A 22,201-nucleotide genomic window follows, 5' to 3' on the forward strand; every position below is an offset into this window, starting at 1 on the left:
GTTCCTCTGCTAATCACTAGGGGTGCGCAGGTTTCCTTGTATGACGCAAAAATTGTGCGACAATCCAGGCAGCTTCACCATAGCATGGACCACATGACCTTTTGATACAAACATTTAATTGTATAACCTGAAATGGATTTTTAAGAGGATAAAGTCTAATATATAACAACCACGCTTCTTGCACATTCACAATGCTTCGTATATCTGTAATGGCGTGTAGCAGAGGCGTCGCTAAAAGGGTAAGCACTGATCTGCTATTTCATTTGACTGACACTCAGTCATGTTTGATTCTGAATGCTGGACGTGTCTTTGTAGTTCATGTCATCAATGCCTGGAGAGAGTTCGTTACCTTCAAATTTACGGCTTCCCTCAAACCTCGTGGATCCCTCAAGAACAAGTACGTGAACACGTTTTAGAACGACGCACATTGAATGTCAAATCAAACGCTAATTGCTGTGTTTCTTACTTGATAAACACAAAATTACGAGTCCCACTCATGGTTGTCTGTTTATTCTTATTATAATGTTATTATCACTGTCTTAAGCGACCTGCGCTGAGTTCAGATAGCTTCTTCCTCAAGGAGCTGTCAGGTTGGGCTCTGGACATTTGGGGTTGAACCATGTGTAAGGTCCTTGATAAATATTCAGGAATATGTTGTGTGTGTGTTTGTGTGTATGTATGTTTAAGAAATCTTGTATATGAGTATAACCTAGACAAAAATAATATTAAATAAAATTGTTTGAAACAAAAACATTAGAAACATTAGCATCACTCTCACAGATGCTCATCAATTTACACACTAAAAGGTTTGATTTCAAAATGAAATTGTCCAATCCATCCACTTTTAAAGCATGTTTCTGATTTGATGTATTTGCTAAATAGTTTAACCCACTTGTCTATCTAGAACGCCCCCCACCGCCCGCAGACTCCTCCCTGCCCATCATCAGAACATGTGACTCGTCTGTCCCGGCCCACCTGAGCCCGCTCCTTACCTGGGTGGAGTCCTTGGCAGCCCAGCAGGGAGACCCCGTGGGCCTAGCCCAGCTACACCCAGACGTGTTCGCCGTGCCATCCAGGTACAGCTCACACCCTAAGCACTGATTGGTCAGATCATTTTCTATCACTGATCTGCAGGAAAAAAAAAATGAAGTGTCCTCACCAGGCTGTGGTGATTGAGGGAACACACACAGCTTTTTGACTGCTGGCCTGTCAAACATTCCTTCAAGATGGATTTACTAATATTGTCTTCCCAAAGAAAACCGTGACATACATATTTGAACTATCGAACTATGAACTATCTGTAGCTTTACCTTTTTGTAATCATCACATCTCTTCTGTTCAGGCGTAGTTAGCCCATCCTATCAAAGAACCGTTTGACTTTTAATGTAAAACAAAATGAGAAGATCTACATTTTTGTAGTTAACGTAACTTTTTCTCAAAACATAGTATATTGTGCTTAAATCATTTTGTTTTTGCTGTTTTGAATAACATGAAAGTAAATCCTGAAGTCCACTTCAGGTACATTCTCTTCGCTGTGCAGCAGATCAGCTCTAACGTCTCCTCTCTCCTGCAGGCTGGACATCCTCCACCAGGTGGAGGTGTGGCAGAGGAGCTACAAGAGAATAGTAAGCACTTAACGTAACACACCTACAGTATTCTTCCATTTTAAAATGTAACACGCTCAGTTAGTTCAAACAATTAAATGAACAGCTTTAATAGTTCAAAGTTCCTATAGTAAAACAAGTGAAGGTCCACTAGATGTTGAACTTCTGTCCCCTAGAGTTACGCAAACACCAAGGTGAGGTCAGAGGTCAGGGGCGGTGGGAGGAAACCATGGCGACAGAAGGGCAGCGGGCGCGCTCGTGTTGGCAGCATCCGATCGCCGTTGTGGAGAGGAGGTGAGTTGACACGGCAACCAATCTCTTCCACTAGTGGTGTAAGAGTTGTAGAATGTTGTCTTAAGGAGATGTTAAAAGGACATCTATTTTAGGATGAGGGGTTTGTCATTACAAGCCAATTAAAATAATCCACCCGCTAGGGAGAGTCCCGTGGTATGATGGGTAGATCAACTCTCAGATCACATCCCTGTGGACTTAGTCTATCCATCTTACATTGGAGGAAACGCCCACAAGTAGATCCAGTTTCAAATGGCTTGTGATGGCTAAGGATCTGCACACCTGTCAGGCCCTTGGCTCTCAGCATCATGTCAGGTGAAAAGTGGTCAAAGAGTCCGGTGCTGCTTGCACTATGAGCCAACATCAGAGCACTGAGCCATAAGACCACATAACACTTTCAACATAACATTGTTCTTGACATTGTAGGCTCAAATGCAGATCCTTTTTGTGATGTATCTAGGCAATATATATTTTGTTGTCGAATTCCTAGTGTTCAATTACTGCCTGTTCTTTACTAATTATAAACGGGAATGGACCGATATTGCGGGTTTAACCCACCAGAGATTCAACTCTGCTACATATGTGAGGTGTTTGTTTGGGCCATGTGAGATGTTCGTATATTAAGGTGTATTGTTCCTCTCCCAGGGGGTGTGTCCCATGGCCCTCGGGGACCCACCAGCTACTACTACATGCTGCCCATGAAGGTGCGCGTGATGGGCCTCAAGGTGGCGCTGAGCTCCAAGCTGGCTCAGGTAAGGAGCTAGCTAGTAGCATGACTCTAGTGTGGGTAAAGCAGTGATTCAGGGTTGTATTCTGGCACAAGACACGGTCTGAACTCTGCTGCTGTGAGCATTTCTATTTTAATGTCACATGGTTTTACGATTTATTATGTCATTGAGCATATGCTTTCTGCTGAAGTGTTTATCAGCCCCCTCTAGGGTCTAGTAGTAAGGGCATTCTGAGGTTCTAGGTTGAAGCCCTCCACAGATCAGTTCACCTTTCCGATAGCAGCTCTAAACAGTTTTTGGTGCAGTAATTGAATCATATGTTGCTACCCCAGAATTTATGCTATGTTCCCATTGTTTCCAGCCTCACTCCAAAATGTCTGCTTAATGTGAACTGGACTACAGAGAAGTGGTAGTAATTCAGCTCTGCTCACGGTGTGGTGGCTCCTACAGGACTATCTCTACGTGGTGGAGTCTCTGGACCTGCCCACACCAGACCCCCAGTACATCCTGGACCTCCTCAGACAGAGACACTGGGGGCAGTCGCTGCTCATCGTAGACGCGTGAGTACCAGACTTCCACGTCCTAATCTTTCAGCAGATCCAACCAGGGGTTTAACATCATAGTTGAATCTTTCTTACAGTGAATCAGATACATTAGAGCAGGGAGGGGGAATATTGGGGCATCTCCCTCTAGGATTCAGATGTGGGCTCAAACCTAGAACCTCCAATGAGTTAAATCACCCAAAAGACTGAACTACATTCCATTATGGGATGGAGTTCTATAAAAAGCTTGTCTCAGGTTGTCTGATGGCAGACAATCTCAAATCTGGCTCAGAGGGGAACGTTTCGCTTCCTATTTGTTCTGAACAATCATTTTGCAGCAAGCAGGGATAGGACTGCTTGATCCTAGATGAATGCACTTTTCTGTCCTCCCAGATGTGACGAGCTTCCAGAAAACCTTCTGCAGGCCACCGCCAACCTCAAGACGGTCAACATCATCCCAGCCATCGGTACGTTTCGCCCTAGTTCTACACCGGCACGTGTATGCAAGGTAACACTTGGTGCAACGTTTGCATGACTTGTGTCTCCTCAGGGCTGAACGTGCACAGCATGCTGAAACACGAGGCCGTGGTTCTGACGCTGGCCGCCGTGCGCTTCCTGGAGAGCAAGCTGCTGTGGCACGACGAGCGCTACACCCCCCTGTACCCCTTCAAGATGCCCTACTCAGACCTCCCTTGACCCGCCAACATGTTAAATTAAACAATCCAGTGTCAGTCATGTCTTTAATACATTTGTGTGAATAAATAAACCATGTGCTTATAAAAACAGTATAAAAGGTGGGTGTGTTTTTAAAAGCGGTAGTTTTGTTTGGGCGGAAGCAGTCCGTTGGCGAGGTCGTTCCTGACCTCCCAGCGCAGAGCCGAGCGTTTTTTGTCCGTGGGGACGATGTAGGAGTTGGGTATGTAGGCCCGCCGTGGCCGCGCCTAACAGAGGAGGACACGTTTAGATGAACAGTACAGGGCTTGACTACCAAGAACAGGTTGCCTTCATCAAATTGAAACCTATTATACAACCTGGTGTGAGGCTGGTCATAAAGCCATTTCCATCAATCCACTGGTGAGTGTCTACCCAGATGAATGATGGACTGACCGCACCCATCATTCATCTGGATAGATTTCACCGGTGAATCGATTTTGAAAGGGCTCAGCCACACATAAATAAGGGGCCTGTAAAACTACGAATCCCATGTTAATGTAAGTCATACTCACTGGTGGAGCTTGGTAGGCCAGCTGCTCCTGAGAACAGAAGAATTATGTTAACATCTCTCCATGTTGGAGCAGAGGAGAAATATAACAAGCCTGATTTACCACTTAACTACATTTAAATTCATTAAATATCCACAGAAATGTTTGTTTGAACCACCAGGCACTGGTGTCTAGACCTCTAGGAACCTAGGGACTTCTTAAAGACATGAAGGCTGTACATAGCATCTCAACATTGTTTAGTAGGACTGGTACCCTGATCTCCCAGCGCAGCGCTTTCCGGTCCTTCTCCCCTGGAACCTTGAACATGTCCCACTCCTGTTTGTACTGAAGATACCTGCAGTAGAACCATGGAGAACCCAACTAGTTAAGATACATGCAGTAGAACCATGGAGAACCACACTAGTAAAGATACCTGCAGTAGAACCATGGGGAACCACACTAGTTAAGAACCTGCAGTAGAACCATGGGGAACCACACTAGTTAAGATACCTACAGGAGAACCATGGGGAACCACACTAGTTAAGATACCTACAGGACAACCATTGAGAACCATACTAGAGTTAATATACCTGCAGTAGAACCACACGAGTTAATATACCTACAGTAGAACCACACTAGAGTTAATATACCGACAGTAGAACCACACGAGTTAATATACCTGCAGTAGAACCATACTAGAGTTAATATACCTACAGTAGAACCACACTAGAGTTAATATACCTACAGTAGAACCACACTAGAGTTAATATACCTGCAGAAGAACCATGGAGAACCACACTAGTTAATTTACCTGCAGTAGAACCATTGCGAACCACACTAGTTAATATACCTGCAGTAGAACCATTGAGAACCACACTAGTTAATATACCTGCAGTAGAACCATTGAGAACCATACTAGAGTTAATTTACCTGCAGTAGAACCACACTAGAGTTAATATACCTGCAGTAGAACCATTGAGAACCACATAGAGTTAATATACCTACAGTAGAACCACACTAGAGTCAATATACCTGCAGTAGAACCATTGAGAACCACACTAGAGTTAATATACCTGCAGTAGAACCACACTAGAGGACATATTATGAAAACAACACTTTTCCAGGGATTTGGATGTTGTTTTGGGTCCCACACGCATACAAACTTTGAAAAAAGTCTGCACATGAATTTTTGAGTGAGGTATGCATTTCTGAAGATACCCCGCCTACAGTTACCAAACGAGCGAGTCAGTTTCGGGCACCCTCCTACGTAGGAAGGGGGCACACTTGAATATTACCTCCCACTTCCCCACTCCCCTCCAATCAGAGCATAGCTACGATTTTGTGGACCAGTGGACGAGCAGCTCTGGCGGGGGGAACTCGGCGGCAGCCCGGCAGCACAATCCCTTTCTCCTCCATGTCGCGGTTCATGGACTTCAGAGAGTCAAGGCCAAAGTTCCTCTCCCCCAATTCTTCTCAACCATGGCCGAGATATCCCCCACTACGAGTCTTTACTTGTTGTGGAAGTACCAGAGACGTCAGACGCAGTCTTTATGATTCATAATATCATCCAAGGCGCACATAGCTTTTGGCCGTGATATTAGATATAATACTATATAAATACCCATATATAATATTATTATTATATTATATTATATAGATAGAGCTCCAGGAGTCCAACAGCTTCAAAAACATGTTTTCTGGAACTCAAATACTATATTTACTTGTTGGGAAAATACCATAATATGTCTCCTTTAATGTACCTGCAGTAGAACGACACTAGAATCAAAAAACGGACATAACTGCAGTAGTACCATAGAGAACCAGTGAAGGTAGAGGCATTACAGTAAAGGTGGGGGCGTTACCTGGTCAAAGGGTCCATCTTCTTCAGGTTCCTGGTGTGAGGGTGTCCCAGCACCGGGCGGATGACTGATCAATGAGAATGATTGATCAATGAGAATGATTGATCACATTAATTCTGAGGAATGTATGTTGATGCATGCATCTTGCTCTGTGTGTCACTTACAAGACTTGGGTCTGGGTTTCAGCGCCCTCTCTGTCTGCATTCGGACCTGAGCAAGGAGACAGAACATCATGCTCATTATACTTAGGATCATAAAGGACTCCAGACTTTAGCTAAAAATAACAATGGAAATGAAATCGGAATAACAGATACATTTCAGATAAATAAAGATGACCAACTAAAGCTGAACTAACAAAGGACTAACACATTTTAAGATTTTGTTCGGAAAAGTTGGCAGATAGTCCAAGCTGAGTAAGATGCATTGAACCAAGACGATAACACATGAGATGAAGGTAGCTGAACCAAAGGTATAGCTGCTTTGTCTTGAGTCCGGCCAGATCGTCGTGGTTACCCACCATGTCTCTGACAAACGACTCGAAGGCGGTGAGCGAGAGGCCGGACGAGCTGCGCCCGTCGCTCTGGCTCGTGACGTCATCGCTCTGGCCGGTGACGTCCTCGTTCTCCGTCTCCTCGTCGCCGTCGTCGCCACGGCGATGGGCCGATGCGGTAGCCACCCGCAGACCTCCGAGCCGCTCCTCTAGGCTGCTGACATCTAAGGGGTTCAGAGGTCACCATCAGCTCAGCAGCATGAGACTCCTTCAGTTCTTACACATCTCATCCTCCCCACAATACTGTCTCACACCCAGAAGAGATGTGAGTGTGGGGGGCAAAGGTCATCAGAACACACAGCATGGAGGGTCCATCGTGGAAAGGACAGCTCTATCAATGAAGACCCTCATGGTTTATAACGAGCTACACCAGTTAAATATAGACATGAAAATATGTCTCCAAGTTATTTAAACATCGACCACCATGTCTATTGAACTCCGTCAGGGCACCTCCTGTTCAGTTGACCTCATCATCATCATCATCATCATCATCATCATCATCATCATCATCATGTCTTAAGCAGGAAATGAGACCAGACCACCTCAGAACAGTCAGCAGCAGGGCCCAGGACTAGACCACAACTGTATAAATTATAGTTTTTGTGGTCAAACTCTGCCGTCCATAACATTTAAAATAATGATTCCTCCGTGGTCGACCCAGGAGGGCTGGTGTGTACCCGGGTCTCTGGGTCCCAGGCTATCCCACAAGGCTCCAGCACAGCCAGGCTCCGGGTGGGAGTCGATGAAGCGGATCTCCGTGTTGCTACAGAACGCCCCTAGCTCCGGCTCCGGCTCCGGCTCCGTCTGCTGGTCCCGTCTGTCTGTCCAGCGCTCCTCTAGCGCAGACCCACTGCGGCACTCGTCTCCCTCTGACCTCCAGGGGCACTGTTCACCGACGCCAGCCTGCGGGGGAGGAGGATCCTCGCGTTGATCGGCTGAATACTTCCCGTCTGGCGCTGGACACTTCCTGTCTTCTTCTCCTCTCCACTCCTCTTCTTCGAGGCCAGGTTGGCTGCGATGCCCCATCCCGGACAGGGCCTCACTAGGGTCGGGTGAGCGTGGCATTGGCCGGGGGGGCTGGAGGTGGGGTGGGGGGGAGGGGTCCCCGCAGTAGAAGCGGTAGAGGTCTTCCTCGTCGCTCTCGTCTCCTGCCAGGGTTTCCCCGTCGAACTCCGCGATGGTGCCGGCCTCCGTGTCCTTACCGACCGAGTCCGGTCTGTACGTCCCGTACCCGGATGTCAGGTGACTCGGGGCGGGGCTGCCGCGGTTCTCACCAGCCAGCCCTTTGTCACCGTCATCTTCATCCTCAACAACACTGTCACTCACACCGCCACCGTCAGCTTCATCACCGTCAAGGCCATTCTCCTCATCGTCCCCGCCACCACAGTCATCGTCAACACTGCCATCATCATCATCGGCTCCACTGTCTTCATCATCACTGCCAACATCTTTATCCCCACCGGCATCTTCTTCATCACTACCTTCATCATCACTGCCATCTTCATAACCTTCCACATCAATTTCATCAGAAACACTATCTTCATCGTCACTGCCATCTTCATCGTCACCATCCTCTTCACCCACGCTCCCATGTGAACAGTCTCCGGTGTGGCCCCTGCTCTCCCATTGGCCGGCGGGTGGAGGGTCGGCTGATGTCACCGCCGGGTTCAATGGAGCGCTCACAGAGCCTGGTGCCGCTGCCGAGCCTTCCCCACGACCCGCCCGCTCCACGACCTCTAGCTCCTCCTCTCCGTCGGACCAGAAGGAGGAGGAGTGGAGAGAGGAGCGGTCGTTCCCGCTGCTCTCCTCGTCGGCGCCGGGACACAGCTTGTACATAGCGGCCCAGGCAGAGAAAGAGAGAGTAGCTGGTCTGAGCAGGAGCCGTCCAGATGGCTCTGGAGAGGGCATCTTAAGAGGATTAGGCCAATGAGCCGGCAGGTCCGAGAGACGGCTCCATCTGCTGGTGGCGGCTGGGAGCTGCACCCATGAGCGCCACCAGAGTATGTTGTCCTTCTAGCCTTGTGAACTCTTAGCAACCCTCTAATTAGATGTCCTGGGAGCTGCAACCACTGGTGCCACAGAGTAAGAAAGGGCACCAGACAGGTTTCGGAGGAGTTCTCCCGCAGTGAAGAGGAGGATACAAAGCACTACAAATAAATTTGAGCCTCATTGTAAGACTATTGATCATGTGTCCCGGGGTTCAGAATGCTAATTTGATTTGTGAAAAAAGTGTTTTTTTTACCTGAATCTTCGCTGTGAACTGATTCGTTGCAAACAAAGAATTGTCCCTTGTGCTTCCTATGGAAAGACAAGGCATTTTACACGGTTAGCGACACGACAGATTGACGTTTTTAAGAGCTAGGACTACGATGTGTTCAAACATCAAGAGCAACCTCCCTTCTCTAATGTCACGACATGTGTGTTATTACCTCAGGACCTTCCTGGTGATGAAGGGTTTCCCCTGGCCCCCTCCCTCTGGGCTGGATGCCTGGCTCCTGGGATGAGACAAGCGGTCTGAGCCGGGGTCTGAAGGCACCGGTGATTCATGTGTCCCAGGGTCCGGCAGCAGGTGGAGCCTGTGGGGGGCCTCGGAGGGCCGTAGGGTCCTGGGGGCCACCGTGTAGCAAGCATAGGAGTCCTGGGGGTCCGGCTCTTGGTTCAGACGCCAGGAAGAGAGCACCTGTGTAGGAATATCACAACTATTAGTCTTCTGGTCTCCTGTACCCTAACAGCCAGCACCCCTTAGGAGACACCAAACTAGGGGTCTTCCTTTAAACTAGTCATAGATATACTAGATACAAACATTTATTAGTGTATCTCCACAAATGTTTCATTTACTATTAAACTAATTATGGGTCTTTCAGTAGATTAAAGGGACATTCATTCTCCGGATTGAAATCCCAGAAGTGAATCAACCGAAGAGCCTTGGTTATATACTTAATGAAAGGCCTCTTCGTACCTCTCTGTGGTGGTCCCCGGTTCCAGCGTTGAGGATAGATCCTTCGCCAGACCAGCTGGGGAAGCACTGAGGCCCTGGCAAAAGAACAAGTCAGTCCAAGTGTGAATCAGGTGCTCATTCCTCCCATGCATCACCATGCCTTATCCTAATAAACAACGCTAACAACCCTCCGCCTCATCCTCCGATCAACCCCCTGATCTTAACGGCCGTAGGACGTAACACAACAGCCAATCACGAACACAGCAGCTCTGTCTCCCCCTGTGTTGGTCAACATGGGGGTAGCGCTGCTATGCACTACGCTGAGAAGAGAATGATGCTAAACGCTAACAGCACAGCAATGTACATTTACATTTAGGGAATTAAGTAGACGCTTTTATCCAAAGCGACTTACAATAATTACATTTGTCAGAAGAAAGAGAAACAACATTGTGGGCTCATATGGACATTGGTGGACACATACACACAAGTTATAAGATACGCCAGTAAGTAAAACTCCAAAAATAATCCATTCCCTTACCAGTCTCCTTAGTGTACGCTGGTGGGCTGGTTGTGATGTGATTCGCACCCAGGTGAGACCGGTTGCTGAAGTTGAGCTCCCTGGAGGAATCAAGGATCTTTAACTTCTTCTGTTGGATCAGCTCGTCCAGGTCTAATGTAAAGAATAATTAGGAGTTAAACCACTATGGTATGTAATACCAACACATATAAACATGAATATGTCACCTATCACTCTTTGTGATAGGTGACAAATACACTCTTTGTGATAGTGGACACTTTGAGGTGATGGGGCCCGATGATGCACAGCACACCTCGTTTAAATTCCCTCAATCTGTGTTGAGGAATATTTCTGTATCCGAGGACCGCCAACTGTTCCTGAATCTCATCCTCAGAAAAGTCCAGGCTATCCATCCTACAAACACACAAATGTATAAACATAAATTAGACACACTGACGAAAATATATCTACATGTTACGCACGCAGACACAAATATACATATATTACACAGTCAAGACACACATTCTAGATATATTCACACACACACACACACACACACACACACATATTTATTAATTTATTACACACAAATATATATATACATGTATTACACAGTCACCGACACACTACCATTCACACACACACACAAACACATATATTTATTATATACACTGACACACACATATTACACACACATAATAATAATATTACACACACACATACATGGTGTGTGTGTGTGTGTGTGTGTGTGTGTGTGTGTGTGTGTTGGTGGTGTGTGTGTGTGTGTGTGTGTGTGTGTATATCTATCTATATAGATATATTGTGTGTGTGTGTGTGTGTGTGTGTGTGTGTGTGTGTGTGTGTGTGTGTGTGTGTGTGTAAATATATCTATATCTATCCATCTATCGGTCTGTGTTTACACACACACACACACACACACACACACACACACACACACACACACACACACACACACACACACACACACACACACACACACACACACACACACACACACACACACACTTAGGTATACACACACAGACATACACACACACTTACGTATACACACACAGACATACACACAACTAAGTTGGTTTAGATAAAGTGAAGTTTTCCTACCTGTACACACACCGCTAGTGTTTCAAAATAGTTAAAAGTCCGTGGTCGCCATGCTAGGTAGCTAGGACAACAACAACCGTTAAAATGCTTTCAAACGACGCCCAGCTTTCCTTTCTTCTTCTTGATGACGCCACGATCTGGACAGTGGGAAACAGCGCCACGTCAAAACAGGCAGGCGAATCCGTGAATTAAATGTTATAATGCTATCATACTATTCCATAAAACTAAACAAATAGCCAAAATGATTTACAAAAATCGAAACGTATTCGAAAGTTAATATGAAGGTTGAAATTACTATTCATGAAACGATTCGGAATATTTTTTGGATTGAATTTGTCTAGCCTCCCAGTAAATTGGTTAATTTGATTTAATAACTTTGGGTTTTACCCCCTCTGAAATCATTACGAAATCCCACAAATCCCACCTTCTGTGGAGAAAATGTCCTTCCCTTTTGGGCACCTAAATGCCCTCCTCCAATCACTGCTCGACCCTGGCAGCTCATGAATAAACATGAGCTCCCTGCAGAACGCCGTACCTTCCCAGTAACCATTGGGGTCCAGTCCGGGAATACTGACAGGTGATCCGCGAGTCCCCGGTATTCTGCTATAAGGAACTTTTGAGGTCTCCTTCGCCGTTGGGAAGACCATGGCTCGCCTAGGGATGTATCAGAAGTCGTTGTTGGTGATTTTGTTAGAAATTGCCTTAATTTGCTCCGCTCAGGTAAGTGATAGGTTTAGTTGTTCTTTCCCACTGTGGTTTTATTCCCCATCTAACTCTGTTATCCTAGCACGATATACTTTTCATGATATAAATTAGATATTTTGAATTGATATTGATATTTTCGACTCGATTAATTTAATAGCTACGTTTTCAGTAAGCTTTATTAATCACATGTACCGTAATTTAAACAAAAAAATATTATTTGTTTCAAATGTTCCAATTAGTCTCCCCAAAGCTGATGTATTGAATCTGTGCCGAACTTTGGTGTAAAGATGTATGTGTGATTAATGAGTATGGTCCTTCACTCTGGACATGTGGTGCCAATCAAACACACACGTCTTATATGCCCGATTGGCTCTCAGGAGCATTCCGACATACTCTAACTGTAGTTATTATTATATATCACCAAGAAGTGTGACAATTTTACTGTTTTTCTTTCTCGAAGCGGTCATAAAATATTCAGACTCCAAAATAAAAAAAGTTATTAAAACGTTTAAAGTGATACTTTTTTTTTTTTTTGTCTTTGTTATTACAGAGGGGCCCAGTGGGCCCAAGAGGAGCCCCCGGGCCTCCTGGAGTAGCTGGGGTGCCTGGAGTGGACGGGATTGATGTAAGCCATATATAGCCTTCAGTTTACTTTAATGATCAGTCATTCATTCATCATATGTGCATGGTGTGGTGAATGGTCTTCAGACTTGAGGTGGATGGGTTGGATGTGCATGTGGATATGGATGGGTAGGATGGGACAGATGGATGTCCGTCCACCCGTCCCCTCCTAAACATCCCTGGAAGCAATAATAGTTTTAAAGGAAAAGTATTTTTTAAGGGTTATGTGGTGTTGTACAGCGTTGGTCTGTGTAGCCCTTTGATACTGAGGCTGTGATTCAGAGTAACACTGAAGCCGATTGAGGAGGAGCCGCGCCATGTATGGAGGACATCAAGCCCAGTGGGAGAAGGGTAGAAGATCTAATGGAGTTTTTGTTTGAACCTTTGTCTCCAGGGCGAAAGAGGAGTGGACAACAATGTCGTCGGCGGACCTGTGAGTGTCCTTTTACATGTCACATAATAAACATGAAGAACTACAATTAATCTGCATGAAGAACTACAGTTCATAAACATGAAGAACTACAGTTCATAAACATGAAGAACTACAATTAATCTGCATGAAGAACTACAGTCCATAAACATGAAGAACTACAATTCATCTGGATGAAGAACTACAGTTCATAAACAAGAAGAACTGCAATTAATGTGCATGAAGAACTACAGTTAACCTCCATGAAGAACTACAGTTCATAAACATGTAGAACTGCAATTAACGTGCTTGAAGAACTACAGTTAACCTCCATGAAGAACTACAGTTCATAAACATGTAGAACTGCAATTAATGTGCATGAAGTGAACCGTAATTACAGTTAACCTCCATGCTGAGTTATGGGTGACTTGATTGCAGGGCCCTGATGGGGACAACGGCTCAGATGGTACTCCTGGAACTCCAGGTCTTCCAGGCGCTGATGTAAGTTGGAGTGATATGAAAAATAAAATCTCACAGCTCAGAGATGGCCAACTTTAAATACTGAGCGGATGCTTCTGGAACCTTACGTAGCCTGGTCAGACATGAAAGGACTGCGTCTATTTTTGAATAAAGTAAATTGGAGGGCTGAAGCAGATAATGTACATTGGAAAATGTCTTAAACTGCGTTTACGCAGGTTTGGGGACGGGGTTTTCCGGTCTGTATGTGGGAGCCAGTCTACCTTGTGGAGTAACAGGGGAGCAACGATAGATATTAAATTATATTCTAAGATATTCACTTTATACAGAGCCAGCCTGCTTGTCTTGGCCACGAAGCAGACTCTCCACAGGACTCTTTTGAGTGAGCAGAGTAAGAGAGAGAGGCCAGTGAGTGCATCAGGCTCGCTGTGTGAGCAAGGGTCGGTACCTCAAATAGCTCCCCCATGAACACAGAGCTCTTTTTGTGTAACCTGGGGAAAGGGTGGGGGAGTTAAGTGGCCCACAAAATGGCGGACAGGAAGGGGCTGTGTGCTGGCGGAGGCGTCGCTGAAGACCCTCAGTGTGCTGGGCCGACTGTGGGGATGGGGGCTGGGAGGGAGGCAAGAGCGAGCTGAAACGTGAGAGGACGGCACCAGACTAACAGCATGTGTCTCAGACAAGACTTGTAGAGTGGACCCCTGCACAAAGACCCCTTGTGGTCGTAGACAGTGTATGTGAAGCACCTGAGCCTGAATGTTTCACGGTTAAGAACTAAAAATAAACAAATAGATTGAATATAAAATACTTCAATATTTGAATCAGAGAACAACTGAGTGTGTTTAGGTTTCATTAAGGAGCAGGTAGGGGGGAGGGGGAGGACATCTTGCTCAGGGATGCCTACAGGTAGACCGGCACCTCAGTCAGCCACATTGATGGGGACTGTGTTCTGGTCTTTACAGAGTCTGGGTCCTTTTCTATCAAACAATCCGTGACGTTTTTTTGTTCACAGCTGATGCCTTGTGTGTATTACAGTACATTTAAACTTTGAAAAGGTTATATTTGAGGGTTGTAAAGAGAGCAGAAAGAGCCGAAGAGCGCAAGATTATGAAACTAAATCGAGTGAATTACAGTCAAATTATACCTCTTGAGTCTTACATACAGCACCTTCAATAGGATAATACATTGATTCTACAGGTGGACTGTGGCCATGAGGAATCAAACCTTTCAAAGAGATAAGATACAATGGCACTTTATTAGTGGTAGACGGGGATTTTGGGTGTCAATACATATATATATATAAATAAATGAACTTAATGCAGTGACATGTTTTACCATTCTTCAGAGTGTCAGGGTCATTCTTGATTTCATGGGGATAACAGGCGTCCTCTTCCTTCACAGGGACCCGTAGGACCAAGCGGTGCTGCTGGACCCACTGGAAAGAAGGGACCCAAGGTATGTTATAACATACAACCAGTTACTGCTATGTTATAACATACAACCAGTTACTGCTTTGTAATTACACACTGCCAGTTATAGTATGTTATTACATACAGCCAGTTATTAGTATGTTATTTTATACAGCCAGTCATTAGTATGTTATTGCATACAACCAGTTATTAGTTTGTTATTACATACAACCACTTATTAATATGTTATTACCTACAGCCAGTTATTGTGTTATTACATTCAGCCATTTATTAGTTTGTTATTACATACAACTGCTTATTATTATGTAATTACATTCAACCAGTTATTACTTTGTTATAACATACAACCAGTTATTACTATGTTATTAACCACAACCATTTATTAGTGTGTAATTACATACAGAGAGTTACTACTATGTTATTGCATACAGTAATAACGTACTGTAGAGAGATACTATTACATACACTAATACACTACATTATTACATATTGTACATTATGACATTCAGTTATAACATACTTTGTTACATACAGTATGTCATTATATACGTTATTACAGTGTATCTGTGCAAGTGTGTAAATTATATCTTTGTTGATGCGGTTACCAGGGTGAAGCTGGAGCTCGAGGACCAATCGGGGAGATGGTAGGACATCATAAATCATCCCATAATAATAATCATCATTATTTCAAAACCCAATATGCTTTGATTTTCCTGTGCATTCTCATGGCCCGCAGCATAAGTGTTTAATTCTGCAGAGTAAATGCTAGCGACCAATAGAGACGCAAATCAAACATTTTGTCACTTTAGCATCCTGAGGTCTGCTAACTCGTGTTTGTCTTCTCCACTCAGGGGGAAGGAGAGGACGGTCTCGACGTGAGTACTCTGGCATATAGTTCACTTCAGACCCTGTGCCCTCTATACCTTAGTAACCAGTTTATTTACATAAGGTATGGAAGGTGTGCCCAGTATATTTATATAAGGTACAGAGGGTATACCCTGTATATTTATATAAGGTACAGATGGTGTACCCAGTACATTTATAGAAGGTATAGAAGGTGTAACCAGTATATCTAGCTATACAAGGGATAAGTCACAACTTTTCTCGGTTTTGGGACCTCAGTGGTGGAACGAGCTCCCTGCCGCTCTCAGGACCGCAGAGTCGCTCACCATCCTCCGAAAAAGACTCAAGACTCACCTGTTCAGAGTCCACCTCGACTCTGCATAGCCACCCTCCCCCTTCTTGCCACCATTGTACACTGTATTGTGTTGTGTTGTATTGCATTGTATTGTATCATAGTACTTAACTGTGTAGCAACTGCAGTAGCTGCTATCATTGCTGTAACACGGGGAATGGGTTAGCCTAGCGATTGTTGTACTTCCACTTGGTTCTATGAACATTCTTTCTGTACCGATAGCGATATATATATGCACTTCTTATGACAAATGTACTTATTGTAAGTCGCTTTGGATAAAAGCGTCTGCTAAATGCCCGAAATGTAAATGTAAATGTAAATATTGTGGGTACCCAGAGTATTAATATAAGGTATTGAGTGTAAGGATTAAGGTCGATGAAGGTGTCATTGGTACCATACTGTACCTATAAAGTACTCATAATGTACTCACTGTATACACCATCCAGCCACTGCTTTGGAGGGTTTCTGTGTGTCTCAACTTCCGGTCTGATAGACTAAGTTAACGGTTGAGGCTTGTGTTTCAGGGGCTTCCAGGAACCGACGGACTTCCGGGTGAACTGGGCAAGGTTGGACTTCCTGTAAGTAATCCAAACCACGCTGGTTCTTATGTTTTTGTTATAGTTTACATACTTCACATCCTCTCAGGCAGTTGGCTCATGCTCTTCATTGAAGCGTTAACGTTCATAACGCTCCAGAAGTAGTGTTGTGGTCCGGTTGTCTAAAGTGTATACTCTACTGTCTGTAGAGTCTGTAGTGTATACATTTTGTCATGGTGTCTGCATTGTATGTAGTGTATGTATTTTCGCATGATGTCTGTAGAGTATTCATGTAGTCATGGTGTCTGCAGTGTGTGTAGTGTATGCATGTAGTCATAATGTCTGTAGGGTCTGTAATGTATTCGTTTTGTAGATTGTGTTGTCCTAGGTGCCCTTGTTTAGAGTGTCTGTAGTGTCTATAGTTTCTGTAGTGTCTGTATTGTCTGTAGTGCCTCTGGTGTTTGTAGTGCCTGTGTTGCCTGTAGTGTCTATAATGCCTCTAGTGTAGTGTCTGTAGTGTCTGTAGTGTCTGTAGTGTCTGTAGTGTATGTAGTGTATGTAGTGTCTGTAGTGTACGTAGTGTCTGTAATGCCTCTAGTGTAGTGTCTGTAGTGTCTGTAGTGTCTGTAGTGTCTGTAGTGTATGTAGTGTCTGTAGTGTACGTAGCGTCTGTATTGTCTATATTGCCTCCGGTGTTTGTAATGTCTGTATTGTCTGTAGTGTCTATATTGCCTCTAGTGTAGTGTCTGTAGTGTCTGTAGTGTATGTAGCGTCTGTAGTGTTCATGTTCATTCATGTTGCAGTCCAGGTGTCTATAGTGTATGTAGTGTATTCATGCTGCAGTCCTGGTCTCTATAGTGTATGTAGTGTCTCTAGTGTATTCATGTTGTAGTTTCTGTAGTGTCTGTAGTGTATTCATGTTGCAGTCCTGGTGTCTATAATGTCTGTAGTGTATTCATGTTGTAGTCATGGTGTCTATAATGTCTGTAGTGTATTCATGTTGTAGTCATGGTGTCTATAATGTCTGTAGTGTATTCATGTTGTAGTCATGGTGTCTATAATGTCTGAAGTGTATTCATGTTGTAGTCATGGTGTCTATAATGTCTGTAGTGTATTCATGTTGTAGTCATGGTGTCTATAATGTCTGAAGTGTATTCATGTTGTAGTCATGGTGTCTATAATGTCTGCAGTGTATTCATGTTGCAGTCCTGGTGTCTGTAGTTTCTGTAGTGTCTGTAGTGTCTGTAGTGTATTCATGTTGCAGTCCTGGTGTCTATAGTGTCTATAGTGCCTCTAGTGTCTGTAGAGTCTATATTGCCTCTCATGTAATGTCTGTAGTGTATGTCGTTTCTGCAGTGTCAATAGTGCCTCTGGTGTCTGTCGTGTATTCACGTTGCAGTCATGGTATCTGTAGTGTCTACAGTGTCTGTAGTTTCTGTAGTCTTTGTGCTGATGGCATCGTGACCTCCGTCTCCTGGTCTGTTGCAGGGTAACTCTGGGAAGAGAGGGGCAGTGGGTCTGCCCGGTCCGGTCGGAACAAGGGTAAGTATCACATGACCTCCATATGACCACCTGGGTGGGCGGAGGCTTGGATGGACGGATTAATGAGTGGTTTGATTGGTGGATGGGTTGGTGCATGCGTGGTTGATTGATGGATGGATAGATAAATGGGTGGGTGGATGGATGGTGACTGGATGGATGGATGGATGGATGGTGACTGGATGGATGGATGGATGGTGACTGGATGGATGGATGGATGGTGACTGGATGGATGGATGGATGGTGACTGGATGGATGGATGGATGGTGACTGGATGGATGGATGGATGGTGACTGGATGGATGGATGGTGACTGGATGGATGGATGGATGGTGACTGGATGGATGGATGGATGGTGACTGGATGGATGGATGGATGGTGACTGGATGGATGGATGGATGGTGACTGGATGGATGGATGGATGGTGACTGGATGGATGGATGGATGGTGACTGGATGGATGGATGGATGGTGACTGGATGGATGGATGGTGACTGGATGGATGGATGGATGGTGACTGGATGGATGGATGGATGGTGACTGGGTGGGTGGATGGATGGTGACTGGATGGATGGATGGGTCGCTGGGTTAACTGAGGTATATTGATCTCCACCCCCAAACTTTGCTGTTTCCCAATGATGGAACTCGGATTTCTGCCTATTTCCTCATAGGGTCCCCCAGGAGTTTATGGAGGGGAAGAGCTGGTAAGTTTCACCCTTATGTAGGGAAATGATACACGTATACAATATATGAATACATACACTATATTATTTCACACATTCCGCACCCTATAATGTTGAAAATATGTTGAAACCGTAATGCCCATAAGTTGTGCCCACTAAACCCTTCTTAACACATTTAGGAAGCACACATTACTGGATGTATTACCTCCAGACCTGTTCTGACCCCTAGAGTTACCTGACCTTGGAATAAGAAGGTTAAGCTGGAGAATGAACCTGTGAGATACCTACTGTGAATCTAGGACCTTACCTAGAAACGTACCTATTTTAGCTTTAGAAGCAGTCCGTGAAGCGTTTGATATTTCCGTCAGGGTTTTGATGCATTAGCTGCAAACAAGGTTAGCCGTTTGCTATGCAAGCTTTATCAGGTAATTGGGTGACGCACCCTAGTGCGCGGGGCTTTTCTGTGACCGACTGATCTCTTGTGTTTCAGTGCCCCAATGCCTGCCCTGCTGGCCTCAATGGACATTCAGGTCTCCCTGGAATGAAAGTGAGTGAAACACACTCACAACCATATGTCCTGGAAGGCTCACACATGCAAGTTCATTCTGTATTCATGTCATATCATTGTATTTGTTGTTAATCTGTTTACAGTTGCAATACATAACATTTTAACTAGCTTGTAGCTTGAAATAACCTGGACGAATCTGTAGTCAATGATGATTGATAGTTATTTCAATAATGTTATCACTGAGTGTACATCCTATAATCATTTTCTGGCCAGCCCGTACCTATCTTTTTGCTCACAAGAATATCATAATCTTCTAAACCCCTCCCACTCACACCATCCAGCCAGCCGAGCTACGCTAGTTAGAATCACACAGTTGCACCGCCAGTTAGAGTGAGCAGAACAATGTAATTACATTTTTGTAATTAAAAAATTCTCCCACCTGTGCGACTATAAGTTATAAATGTTTTAATTTGGAGGACTTGTATTCTGTTTCGGATTCTGCTTCTAGGGCCACAAAGGAGTCAAGGGGGAGTCTGGTGAACCAGGAAAGCAAGGACACAAGGTAACCTCCTGTCTACTGTTCATCCCAAAGCGAGATGCTTTGCTAGTGAAATGTACTTCTTGCCGTCGGAAGACAACGCATCACGTATGTGACATGTGTTTGTTCCTCCGCAGGGAGAGGAGGGCAATCAAGGAGCTTCAGGGGATGTCGGCGCACAAGGACTACCGGTAAACTACCTCGCCGTTATCTCTGTCAACCTCACCAACATGTCATCTGTTCGGAATCACCAACGTATATTAACATGCTCATCTCCCTGTCCCCCTCCTCCGTCCGTCTGATGAGTGGTTTCTAGGGCCCAGGAGGGAAGAGAGGGATCACTGGAATAGTGGGGTCCAAAGGGGATCAGGTAAGCAGAACGCACCTTGTCCCGGGTTCCTGACTTCTGGGTCTCCTCACAGAGAGGGGACCCAGGCTAAGCCATTAACCAACTTCACTGAAGGCAGCGGGGCTGTCCTGACCCGTGATAACAGAGGGGGAACTGAATAAGTTGATGGTGGAAATTTTTGTCTGCTGCCTGTGTGGTTTTATGCAAGCTCCACAAAAGATGGATTTCTGTCACCGTTGATGAACAATAAAGTTATCCGAACCTGAACTGACTCAAATCCCACTCTTCCATGAAACAGGGACCTCGTGGGAAGTTAGGGGATGGTGGTCCTCAGGGCATCCAAGGACACCATGTACGTGCCCATGTTTCTTTATTTTTTCATTGTTATAATTGCTTTGTGTCTTCATGGCTGTGGCTTGTTTTTCTGTAGTGAATAACCCAGATGTCTGTGTTCCCAGGGCGATCCTGGTCAGAGGGGAGCCGTCGGCGAGATGGGACCGAAGGGAAGCCAGGTGAGTAGTGACACTCAAACGGATCTGAATGCTTCTGGAAAGAGCCACAATGAAGATATCTGAAGACCTAGTCTTCCTAGTCACCTTTGATCAGACCAAAGGCCAAGCTCAAGCTCAACGATAACCCTGCTGGTCTTACTTCTTATGCACATTTATTTTTCCGATATATGTCCTTTAATGAATGTATTCTGTACTGTATGAAGTCAAGCCAAATGTCATGTTGGCTCTATCCTGATGGCTGGACTGATCGCTTAGCTAGGATAAGGTCATGAAGACCCTGACTTTCCTGACAAGTTATCTTCTCTTTGTTTGTGTACAGGGGGCTGTAGGACCGGGTGGAATCAGGGGCGTTCCGGGGCCAAAGGGAGAGGCTGTAAGTGGGTCTATCTCAGTGCATAGGAGCTAACACACACTATGTCCACCTCCATCTGCTTTAACATACTCTGCTCATCCCCAGGGCCTTCCGGGGCCTGATGGTCGCGAGGGAATCCCTGGACTGCCGGCCTCCAAGGTACATTATCATTGTATTTTTGTAGACACATTAATGTATGTGTTCTTGAGTGTTACAAGAAAGCCATCAAATAATCGCAAGACAGACCTTCCTTATTGGGTTTTTTGGGCCGAGATTCCCTTCCATACTCTGAAGCAGTTGAACAACAGTAGAAGTAGTGATAGTAGTAGTAATAGCAAAATAGTCAGCGTGGTAACAATAGTAGCAGCAGCATAGCAGAAGTTACAGTGGCAATAGCAGCAATGGTAGACCTATTGCTGGTAGACCTAACCCTACCCCTAAGCCTAGACCTAAGTGTGATGGAGTGGCTTGAAAAAGGTGGCATGGGTGCTTACCTGAACCCATCAGCAGACATGTTAAAGGAACAAGAGTATGAACGCATAACCTTCTTCTGGTGTCTAATTCAAGGGTATCCCAGGAAAGAATGGCAGTCCTGGTGAGGCAGGACAAACAGGACTTCCTGTAAGTATGAACACCAACATCATTCTACATTTTATTGAGCCGGGATCCAACAAAAACAAACGTAATTGTCTTTATCATTTCCTCTCATGTAGGGTTTACCAGGAGCTTACGGACCGAAAGGCGCAGGCGGCCTGAAGGTAGGCTCCAAAGTTTGTTTGCATGGACAGAGAATATCTCAGTTAATCCGTCAGGTATGCAACAGATTGACCGAGTGGTGTGTTCCTGGTTTGTTACAGGGTGTCACTGGTGATTCAGGATCAGTAGGACTCATGGGGTCTCCTGGGAAATCAGTAAGTGGGCCAAATTCACAGTTGTTACTATTACTATTCGCAGTTGATGTTGTGTATTAGGTAACAGGTGAGAGAGGTAAGGATGATT

General features: G+C 45.0%; 3 protein-coding genes across 3 annotated transcripts in view; 2 read left to right on the forward strand and 1 right to left on the reverse strand.

Moving 5' to 3' along the window:
- Positions 1-4: 4 nt before the first annotated feature.
- Positions 5-4,188, forward strand: mrpl4 (mitochondrial ribosomal protein L4). Its single transcript, XM_056585896.1, has 9 exons — positions 5-239; positions 316-397; positions 905-1,076; positions 1,574-1,625; positions 1,781-1,898; positions 2,541-2,647; positions 3,074-3,183; positions 3,559-3,632; positions 3,716-4,188. The coding sequence occupies exons 1-9, from the start codon at positions 192-194 to the stop codon at positions 3,859-3,861; spliced, it is 909 nt and encodes a 302-aa protein (XP_056441871.1). The 5' UTR covers positions 5-191; the 3' UTR covers positions 3,862-4,188.
- On the reverse strand, positions 2,575-11,496 carry hyls1 (HYLS1 centriolar and ciliogenesis associated). The gene is made up of 12 exons (XM_056585881.1): positions 11,354-11,496; positions 10,545-10,645; positions 10,253-10,384; positions 9,736-9,809; positions 9,206-9,456; positions 9,019-9,074; positions 6,744-6,940; positions 6,391-6,436; positions 6,230-6,293; positions 4,641-4,722; positions 4,392-4,418; positions 2,575-4,106 (listed from the first exon to the last, which is right to left on the reverse strand). The coding sequence occupies exons 2-12, from the start codon at positions 10,642-10,644 to the stop codon at positions 3,972-3,974; spliced, it is 1,164 nt and encodes a 387-aa protein (XP_056441856.1). The 5' UTR covers position 10,645; positions 11,354-11,496; the 3' UTR covers positions 2,575-3,971.
- A 404-nt stretch (positions 11,497-11,900) lies between these two features.
- The window catches only part of col9a1a (collagen, type IX, alpha 1a), an 18,022-nt gene continuing 7,721 nt past the window's right edge, over positions 11,901-22,201 (forward strand). Inside the window, exons 1-21 of the mRNA XM_056585846.1 lie at positions 11,901-12,073; positions 12,609-12,683; positions 13,074-13,112; positions 13,527-13,589; positions 14,964-15,017; positions 15,601-15,636; positions 15,844-15,867; positions 16,712-16,765; positions 18,212-18,265; positions 18,932-18,964; positions 19,434-19,490; positions 19,960-20,013; positions 20,127-20,180; positions 20,306-20,359; positions 20,637-20,690; positions 20,797-20,850; positions 21,170-21,223; positions 21,308-21,361; positions 21,770-21,823; positions 21,916-21,960; positions 22,060-22,113. Of these exons, the coding sequence (XP_056441821.1) occupies positions 11,999-12,073; positions 12,609-12,683; positions 13,074-13,112; positions 13,527-13,589; positions 14,964-15,017; positions 15,601-15,636; positions 15,844-15,867; positions 16,712-16,765; positions 18,212-18,265; positions 18,932-18,964; positions 19,434-19,490; positions 19,960-20,013; positions 20,127-20,180; positions 20,306-20,359; positions 20,637-20,690; positions 20,797-20,850; positions 21,170-21,223; positions 21,308-21,361; positions 21,770-21,823; positions 21,916-21,960; positions 22,060-22,113 (1,095 nt within the window). The 5' untranslated portion in view covers positions 11,901-11,998. The remainder of the gene's footprint in view (positions 12,074-12,608; positions 12,684-13,073; positions 13,113-13,526; positions 13,590-14,963; positions 15,018-15,600; positions 15,637-15,843; positions 15,868-16,711; positions 16,766-18,211; positions 18,266-18,931; positions 18,965-19,433; positions 19,491-19,959; positions 20,014-20,126; positions 20,181-20,305; positions 20,360-20,636; positions 20,691-20,796; positions 20,851-21,169; positions 21,224-21,307; positions 21,362-21,769; positions 21,824-21,915; positions 21,961-22,059; positions 22,114-22,201) is intronic.

This window comes from Gadus chalcogrammus, chromosome 3 (genome assembly GCF_026213295.1).
Source record: "Gadus chalcogrammus isolate NIFS_2021 chromosome 3, NIFS_Gcha_1.0, whole genome shotgun sequence".
NCBI lineage: Eukaryota > Metazoa > Chordata > Actinopteri > Gadiformes > Gadidae > Gadus > Gadus chalcogrammus.

What these genes read in the sequence shown, in the direction of transcription:
- hyls1 (XM_056585881.1), bottom strand. Translation starts at nt 10,644, where the DNA reads ATGGATAGCCTGGACTTTTCTGAGGATGAGATTCAGGAACAGTTGGCG. An exon ending in AGTCGTTTGTCAGAGACATG is followed by an intron (nt 6,437 to 6,743) that starts GTGGGTAACCAC and finishes CTCCTTGCTCAG; the next exon opens with GTCCGAATGCAGACAGAGAG. An exon ending in AAGATGGACCCTTTGACCAG is followed by an intron (nt 4,723 to 6,229) that starts GTAACGCCCCCA and finishes GTTCTACTGCAG; the next exon opens with GTATCTTCAGTACAAACAGG.
- mrpl4 (XM_056585896.1), top strand. Translation starts at nt 192, where the DNA reads ATGCTTCGTATATCTGTAATGGCGTGTAGCAGAGGCGTCGCTAAAAGG. An exon ending in TCGCTGCTCATCGTAGACGC is followed by an intron (nt 3,184 to 3,558) that starts GTGAGTACCAGA and finishes CTGTCCTCCCAG; the next exon opens with ATGTGACGAGCTTCCAGAAA. An exon ending in CAACATCATCCCAGCCATCG is followed by an intron (nt 3,633 to 3,715) that starts GTACGTTTCGCC and finishes GTGTCTCCTCAG; the next exon opens with GGCTGAACGTGCACAGCATG.